Here is a 9,448-nt window from a genome sequence, read left to right as displayed (position 1 = left end):
AACTGCCTACGCACGAATAGGTAATAAGAGTGTATTCCATGTCAAGGGTTATGAGATACAATAACCTAGTAACCCTAATACCGTGTAGTAACCCTAATACCGTGTAATAACCCTGAGTGTAGTTTAGTACGGCAATAAAATAAAATTGACTAACTGACCCGCGATAGCTCAGTTGGTAGAGCGGAGGACTGTAGTAGTAAGAGAGGCAACTCTCAATAGCAATCCTTAGGTCAGCGGTTCAAATCCGCTTCGCGGGATCTTGTTTTGACAATAATTTAAAGGATCTCAAGCTGTCTTTTTATCAATTTAATATGGTTAAAAATGTTTTGCAGAGTGTATATAATAATAATACGTAAATGTTGTCAAATACTTCAACGTGAAAATAAAGTGTCACATGGTATGGTCTGAGGAAAACAACAAAATATAGAGATGCGATTTGATGGACATCGGGCGGATTTCAGCAGCCTGAAGTAAACCCTACTAGGCAAGGATAGGCAACTCTCAACTCTATGGCAAGCCCACACAGACTCGAGGATGAGCCGATAAACAGACTCAAGGATGAGCCGATAAACAGACTCTAAGGCAAGCCAATATACAGACTTAAGGGCAAGCCGATAAACAGGCTCGATGGTGAGCTGATAAACAGACTCGATGGTGAGCCAATAAACAGACTCGAGGATGAGCTGATAAACAGACCCGAAGGCAAGCCGATATACAGACTCGACGGCGAGCCGATAAACAGACTCGAAGGCAAGCCGATATACAGACTTAAGGGCAAGCCAATAAACCAGCTCGATGGTGAGCCAATAAACAGACTTGATGGGGAGCCAATAAACAAACTCGATGGTGAACCGATAAACAGACTCGAGGATGAGCCGATAAACAGACTCGAAGGCAAGCCGATAAACAGACTCGACGGTAAACCGATAAACAGACTCGATGGTGAGCCGATAAACAGACTCGATGGCGAGCTGATAAACAGACTCGAGGATGAGCCGATAAACAGACTCGAGGATGAGCTGATAAACAGACTCGAAGGCAAGCCGATAAACAGACTCGATGGTAAACCGATAAACAGACTCGAGGGTGAGCCGATAAACAGACTGGTGGGTGCCTTCTCCCAACTTTTTTGCCCAAGTAAGCCAATCGCAATAATTCCTGAGGTTCGGTCAATAGCACGTATAGTGAATGCAGCTATGATACGCTACCTAATATTACAATGCTAAAGTCAGAAACAGTGACAATAATTTTATTCTCTACTTTTCCTTGAAAAATCAACCTGCTATAGTTAGAGAACGCACATATTTTGCACTTACAACACTGCAAAGTAAGACATGGCGAACCTTTTGATATCAAATAACTGTAATGTGGATTTTGTTGCAAGTCAACCTTTAAACTTGTTATATTTGGAGTCAGCCATGTACAGATAGATATAAAGAGAATAACAAATTGCATTACTTTTGCAGCTTTAATAACAGATTTTCATGGAGATAGCATCTACAAATTACGGAGATGAGATGAACACCATCGCAAGCCAACTTCCAGATTCAATCTAGTGTATCCATTGTACTATTAGGACATTGAGAACTCGGCATAAGGAAATCTCAGATAATCACCAAAAGATAGTAGTTATAGCCCAGACTATAACAACTTGTGTCGTGCGATTTCAAGATCCGCATTTGGTTCCAATCTACATCGGACCTGAGATTATGATAAGAGATTACACAAATTAAAATCTTTGCTGAAGGAAAACAACAAGAAGAAGTCAAAAATCTCTTAAACTACAAGATTCACAATCAAAGATCTGAAACATGTAGTTTCACTCCTGGACACTAAGGCTAATGCTGAATCAATATAAAAGGAGGAATATTCACTCATAATCTTCACTTTCAACACAGCGTCATCATGGCAGACAGGCGTGTCAATAAAGCAAGACGAAGAGTCGATTACCGAGAGAACAAGAGGGTGACTATATTTAAGTCTCAGACATTTGCTTTCTATTCTTATAATTTATTCTAAAAGGATTAACTATTATATCTGTTTCTTGTTCTTAAAATAAACATAGGGTTCTGGAAACCCCTTGACAGTCTTTACTTTAGGAATTTAATTTCCTTTGAAACTGTAGTTCTACATTGCAGCATCTAAAAATGTCCACTGTCAAATCTTAATTACAATAATCAACAACACAAATTAATTAAAACAGTCAATAATCAGGACCTTACCTAAGAGCTATTAGCAATAACTATTTATAGCAGCCCATCTGCCCATATGATAAATTATTAAACTGAGTCATTCCCAATACACAGTAGAGTAATTGGTAGAATAATCTAAATCTATCAATTATCAACACAGCGAGCTTACAGAAAAAATGATAAAACATTGTTAAAGCTTTAGCTGAACTTTGTTCACTGAACGTCTCGTTGCAGAGAATTTACTCTGAGAATGATCAAAGCAGGAACCAAGTATCTATGACATAGAAGCTTTTTTGTATACTATGACATAGAAAGTTCCGTAACAGTTTTGAAGCACTGCACTATGGTGAGTTTATCAACTGTCACAAACTTTAACACCAAAACACCACGAGCACCAAGGGCACCACGAACACCAAGAACACCACGAGCACCAAGAACACCAAGGGCACCAAATATCATCACGAGTACCAAATATCTTTCCTTAGTAGACAACTCACAAGTCTGTAAAAATGCAGGTTTTGTTTAGAATTTGTTGTAATGTATTATGATGCTACCTTATAAGAAACATCAGAATTTTTTTAAATAAAATGAAGAGCAGTTGAATTAGCCTCAACAAAGGGCACAGTTTAAGTCTCAACAAAATTTCCAACCACTCTATAATAAGTTCAGGAAAGATAAAGGGCTAATTTCCGTTTCAAATCTGACTAATTAAATAAATATGTAACTGATTTACTATAAAAAGTACTTATATTTTTACCTTTACACGCTATTATCTATGGTTCCAGATCTTTCACTGCTTCGATTGCTGCAGTGTTTGTTAAAGTATTCATCAACAAGCATGGAATTTTTGCTCTATTGCCTGCTCAAACACATATGGTGTGACAACTCCAACATGTAGACCTATGTTGATATCACTATCAGTATGTTTGTAACGACACTATTATCATTGTTTCAATTACAAACGATATCATGGTGATAAGCTGAAAACAGTTGCTGAATTATATAAATGAAGAAAATAATTTCAAAACAAAACATTAATGTTGTACAGACTTGGATGGTGAACAATAAAGTTAATTTATTTTATACTTTTTTACATTTTAAAAATCACTGTAGTAGACAAGTAGTCAAATGACAATTTGGTTTTCTCACAATTAAGAGTTACAAAGCAGTTTCTCTGAAAAATATCGAAAACTTGCTATAGTTCTTGTTTTGCAGCACCAAGAAGTTGTCTAAGACTAAGGAAGAACAAAAAGAACACAACGATAATAAAAATAAATAAGATTTATCTTCTCATGATTAATCACAACGCGCTATGACCTTTAGCTGTAGGACTTGAAACAAGTTAAAAAAATAGTTGTATTTATTGGAAGTAGAGTGAAACTAGAAGAGATTGTTTGGGAAGAGCCAGTCAGTTAGCAAGCACCCCTACAATAAATACATGGTAAACATAATATGGTTTTCTATTTATTTGTATCCTTGTAACAAGCATCTACTAAAATTAATTTTTTTCTGAGCTTGGCTACTTTTTCTTTTTCTTCTTTCCTTTTCCACCTTTTTTCTTTTTTACTGTTGGTCCGGTATACGGAAAGCCCCGCATAGATAATGCATCAGGAGAGTTGTGAGCAATGTAGTGCAGATTCAACATGGCAGCTGGACTTAGAATATCCACCTGTTAAAACAACACCAAATGTTTTCCATTGAATAACCCTACTTGTATAGACTAAACAGCTGAATGCTTGGCATTGCATGAGTAATAAACTAACAACCCAATGAATTTGAGTAAATTAAGCTACCCTAGGACACTTATGTATTCGCCTCATCTAACCTTCGCGTTTTCGCGGAGTCGTCCTTTCGCGCAAATTTCATGAGCGAAACTAAACTATCCTAACGAACGAGCGAAAACGCCGAATTAAATAGCTTTGTTCATTGATAGTCCAAAAAACAAATGGAGCAAGCGATCAAATTGCATTATCGATCTCGCCCACACAATTCTACCTGCGGTTCACAATTACAAACTAGTCCCAAATTGACAATTTTCCTTACCGGTGAACCGAACCTGAGGAATCTAATTATGTTTGTTCCACTGCATTTATTTTCACATCACTATATTTTCGCACTCATCAGAGCTGCGAAATTAAGTTGCAGCAAAATTTTACTCTGTATGCTACTCACAAAACTAAATACTAGCGAAATATAAGTGTCCTAGGGTAATTTAAATCTTTACTTTAATAAAAGCCGTGACTGTCAGTCTGAAGCCAGCCTGTAATCATTATGATTCCCTGTCATGAAGCCAGCCTGTAATCATTATGGTTCCCTGTCATGATCTCTCACGTAATCAATCATGATCTTCAAGCTAGTAGTAGCCAGTAATATTTTCGCAAGCACTTGAAGCATGCACATTTTAACGGGTGTAATTAGTATGACCACAATTATTTCATCATATAGCAATGTAGCCGCTTGGCCTAGTGGATAGCACACCTGTCTGCAAATTTAGAGGTTCCGAGTTCAATACAGTGTAAAGCGGATTTCTGTTCCTATAACTTTAGTGCTATAACTGGACACACAAATGACAGATGATTCTGTGTAGTGTAATGGTTAAGTTCGCCGCCTCTAGATCTGGAGGTCCGGAGATCAACTCTAGTGCAACGTGGATTTTCATTGCATGGTTTTAATTGCTATAATTAGAAACAGGGTTTAATGTACATGACAGTAGATGCACTGAATGTACATGTACTACCATGTACATACAGAGCATAGAATGTACTGCACGTGCCATTCTCAATGTATGTACAGTGTGTACATACTTTGGAATGGTTTTGTACAGTGTGTACAGACTTTGGAGCGGTTTGTACAGTGTGTACATACTTTGGAATGGTTTGTACAGTGCATACATACTTTGGTTCATACAGTGTGCTCATAATTTGGAGTGGTATGTACACACTGGTAAGTATGCATAGTGTTTTTCAGAAAAGTGTTAATACAGAGAAAGTCAAATGAGCCTTAATGTACATATACATAGATACATACAGAGCCCAAGGTGAGTGGAGCAACTTTATTTTTCTTTGCACTGCCCTTGCCTTTTCCTCCTTTTCCTTTCTTTTTGGAGCCTCCGCTACTGCCTCTCTTACTGCCGGCACTCGACTTTTTGGGTAGATTCGGCTAACAAAATGTAAAGACAAATTCTATGCAAGATAGCGTTTTGAGTGATTAATCATAAAGAAAACTACATTCTAACACTGAATATAGACTGAACACAATGGTTCAGGAGAAGAGGCTTTCGCTCTATGAAAGTTAGGTGTGAAAACATCATCGAATGCATACTGATTTCGCTAAAGTGAACATGTTCTAAATTTATTTCAAGGATGACATTACCGATCAATCTTTAATATTAGCGGAATGTCCGGGTTGCATGGGTATTAAAAATCAGCTTATAAACAGTAACTGGTAATGTAGTTGCCTGCCACTTGTCATTAGCCTGGCACAATGCCAATGACTAATTTGAGTAAGCGGGTGTTGCGAAACTTACTAATAAGAACCGTGAGAGCAAGATTTAGTGCCGGTGTGCCGTAACGCAATGCGTATTTTCACCCACATAGCAACATATATCGCCCAATGAATCCACCAATCTCACGTAGCTTAAATGGTAAAATATTTGCTTGGGTAATGGGAGAATCCAAGATCAAATCCATCATGAAAGGGATATTTCATTCCTAAATTTTAATAGCTACAGCTGGACAAACCGAACTACACACATATGCACAAACTTTGAGATTTATATGGATTGACTAGCTGTACAACTCGGCGTTGCCTGGGTAATAAAAAAGTCTTTGGACAAAAAAATTTACTTGTGTTCAACATATAACAACATTTACTATTCCGCCTTTTAAGCTACATATCATGAGAAAAGTGATTTGTGTAATTGAAATAAATTAAAAGAGAAAATAAAAGCAGCTGTAAAAGTTTTCAAAAGTGGCGGAATGAAGCGCTGGACTAATTATGCACATAATTATTACGCTTGATGATCTTTCACGGCACACAGGGCAGCCAGCAGACTAGTATGCATTAAACGTCCATTTCACTATTGTTACATCGCATTATTCTTTAAAAATCTACAACAAACTGTAACAAATAAAAAAAAAACTCTAGATAAGGTTTTTAGTGCAAGTATCTAGAGAGACACATAAATGAATGACCTTGCACTGAAACTACCAGCTAATCTTGGTCTGGTCGCTGAGTTCAAAAGAGAAAGAACAATATTGCGATAAAATGAAGTCTATTACGTGAAGTTGGAATACAAAGGCTAGAACTGTTCTCTGAAAGACAAACAAAGACTAGAAAATGCTCTGAACTGGTGATAATGGCCTGCAAGCTTGTTTATAGTACCACATGGGCAGAAACTGATCATACGATTACATGATTATATAATAGCCTCTTTCTCAATTGCATTATGAATTGAATCGCCAGCTAATAATAGCATGGACAATAACATGCTGAGTAGTTGAAGAGACATATTGGTAATGCATTAGCTCCTCCGTGAAACAAGCTGTAAGACTGCTTGATCAGGTACGACAGAGGTATAAGAGATGTCAGCAGCGCTGACTGCTAGCCAAAATCTTATTACTTAAGTGAACAATAGTCCAATTGCCGGGATAAGAAATGTAATCTTTGCGTGATGTAACATAGTATGTACAATGTAATTACATAAGTTATAAAGCCATAAGCTGGTTATAAAGTCGTGGGCGTGTCATAAGTCGTAGGCGTGTCATAAAGTTGTAGGCATGTTATAAACTTGTAAGCATGTTACAAAGTCATAGATCGGCATGTTATAAATTCGTAGGTATGTTAAAAAGTTGAAGGCATGTTATGAAGTCATACGCGTCTCATAAAGTCATAAGTACATTATAAAATCAAATGCGTGTCATAAAGTTGTAGGTATGTCATAAAGTTGTAGGCCTGTTATAAAGTCATAGGCACATTATAAAGTCGAAGGCGTGTCATAAAATATAAGGCATTTCATAAAGTTGTGTGTTATAAAGTCATGGGTAAGTTACAAAGTCGTAGGCACAGTAAAAAGTTGTAGGCGCGTTATAAGGTTACTATTACAAAGTCGCAGGTATGCTATAAATTCCAAGGCATGCTAAACTATGCTCTACAGCCCTGTTCACATGTAAACACCTCTCGGCTGACTTTAAAAAAAGTGCAGTGATTGAATGAGTCGAAGTGTAAATGAATAAGTGAAGCGACGAAATGAGTGAGGGACTGAGTGAATGAGCGGAAGAGTAAGTAAAAAGGTAAATGAATGAATACATTTATGAGTAACTAAGCGATCAAGTAAAGAAATAAGAGAGTAAAACACTTACCATTCTGAATGTGTGGGCTATCAGAACTTTTTAAAAGCTAATCTGCATTAAAGAGTCATCGTTATAGTGGAAGACTCGTTGGAAGACAAACCAGGAACTTGTTAGATGGCGCTAAAGATCCATCCTAGGAACAGCTCCCTGAATATTTTACATGAACATTGAACATACAAATACATCAATTCATTTGTCATTGGAATCAATCTTACAAACTGGAAAAGGACAAAAATATTTGCATGCATCGTTGAAAAACTGTAAACAGATTTAAGATAAACCCAAAATTCACTTTTTATGAAAGCGTTGAATGTTTACGCAAAACATCACATTTTTCGTTGCGTGATAATGGCACTTGCAATTATCAAAAGCTAATTGTTTAACAATGGAGCTAAAAACTTAGAAAGTTTATGCCACCTTTACATGTTAGCTGTTTGCATGTATGGTGAAGCTTGGAACAAATTTTAGATTGATGCAAACATCAACGATTTGTCTTACTATTTAAGCATTAAGCAAAATTTCAATTAACTGACACTTTAGCTTGAATGATACAGTAGTCACAGAAACATTCGAGCTTTGTTAATAACTTCTCAAAAAGTTTCATGCTTTTCACCTACATCAAGACATTCAAAACCATCAGCGGAAAACCTACTGTATGTTGAAACATAATCACTATTACTAGGCTTATTTGAGAAGCAAATCTTTTTCACAAAAAACGCCTAAACTTTTGCGTATGCAATTGTCTAAATGTACATGTTACTTTGCAAGAATTTTTCACATAAGCAAGTATCTAAATAGTCTGGTAATCATAACCCATTTGTTAGTAAATGTACGCCAAATACTATTGGAAAAGCATATTATTGGTTCTTAAAGGAAGAGAACAGCTAGCTAGTAGTTACATTCACAGTTACATACATTTTAAAGCAATTACTTACATTGACAATTATATTTATTGCATGTCTAGATATTCTTATTGATGTTTTATAAAGCATCTAAAAGATATTATAGATGAAAAATTAGCATTATATGGTCATAGTAGCAATACTACATTTATGTGAGTACTCATTTACTCTTGCTTCTAATTACGATAGTTATAAGAACTTTTGTTACTAAGCAACAGAATACAGTACATCAGTAACACTACAGTACGCCCTTGTCGAGTCATGTATATATACATGAAATGTTGCACCTGGTACAAACACTGAAATGCTCAAACTATCACGAGAGAAGGCACATGGATCAAATCTTACTTTATAACGGTTTTAGTGAAAAACAAACCGTTGCAATCATGAAACATGACACAAATAACAAATTATTTACCAAGAGTGAAGAGTGTAAGGCAAATTGTGCATAGAGCCTCGCCACTATTGAGCGGTTTCCCTTTACTTATTTAATACATGTACTCATGTTCCCGATTGTTACTGTGGTGATAAGCTGTATTATGTCCGCATTTGTAGCAACTGAAATAAATAATAAAAAATAATAATTTTTTAGATTACTGTTTTAACAACAAAAATAACGTTTAACAATAAATAAATGAAAATACTTATTTGTGCTTAATTGTGCGGTGTCAGTTTTTCATGCGGGTGTAACACCGTCAGTTCATTTCCGACTATACTTCAAATTTAGAGCACACTAGCTTTATTGTTGCCTATTTGATTGACAATCACCATCTCAGCAATTTTTATTAATATACATTACAATTTTTCAATTGCATTCATTTATGTGTAATTATAGCTTTAGCATAATTCTGCAAACATGTCAAAATAGGTGATGTGTGGGCCGTTGCACAATGAGATGCCGCTTCCCATGTTATATTTTAACAACTACTCGGTTTTAGTAGAATAAAGTTACTTTATTATTATTATCACTTTCTAAAAGCATGAATAATTTAAAGAGATATCG

The 9,448-nt window shown here is 36.0% G+C and overlaps 2 protein-coding genes and 1 non-coding gene across 3 annotated transcripts; 2 read left to right on the top strand and 1 right to left on the bottom strand.

Annotated features, from left to right (window-relative positions):
• The first annotated feature begins 157 nt into the window (after positions 1–157).
• On the top strand, positions 158–257 carry Trnay-gua (transfer RNA tyrosine (anticodon GUA)). Its single transcript has 2 exons — positions 158–194; positions 222–257. It is a non-coding gene; the product is annotated as a tRNA-Tyr (tRNA).
• A 172-nt stretch (positions 258–429) lies between these two features.
• Positions 430–1,516, top strand: LOC137388001 (uncharacterized). The gene is made up of 3 exons (XM_068074520.1): positions 430–470; positions 599–942; positions 1,467–1,516. Exons 1-3 carry the CDS (start codon positions 430–432, stop codon positions 1,514–1,516), a joined length of 435 nt encoding a protein of 144 aa, XP_067930621.1.
• A 1,740-nt stretch (positions 1,517–3,256) lies between these two features.
• Positions 3,257–8,935, bottom strand: LOC137388594 (small lysine-rich protein 1-like). Its single transcript, XM_068075076.1, has 4 exons — positions 8,864–8,935; positions 7,553–7,690; positions 5,220–5,351; positions 3,257–3,861 (listed from the first exon to the last, which is right to left on the bottom strand). Exons 2-4 carry the CDS (start codon positions 7,553–7,555, stop codon positions 3,712–3,714), a joined length of 285 nt encoding a protein of 94 aa, XP_067931177.1. The 5' UTR covers positions 7,556–7,690; positions 8,864–8,935; the 3' UTR covers positions 3,257–3,711.
• Positions 8,936–9,448: the final 513 nt, after the last annotated feature.

This window comes from Watersipora subatra, chromosome 2 (genome assembly GCF_963576615.1).
Source record: "Watersipora subatra chromosome 2, tzWatSuba1.1, whole genome shotgun sequence".
In the NCBI taxonomy this organism is placed as follows: Eukaryota; Metazoa; Bryozoa; class Gymnolaemata; order Cheilostomatida; family Watersiporidae; genus Watersipora; species Watersipora subatra.
The sequence above is the reverse complement of the archived record's forward strand: the minus strand, read 5'-3'. Positions and strand labels throughout refer to the sequence as shown.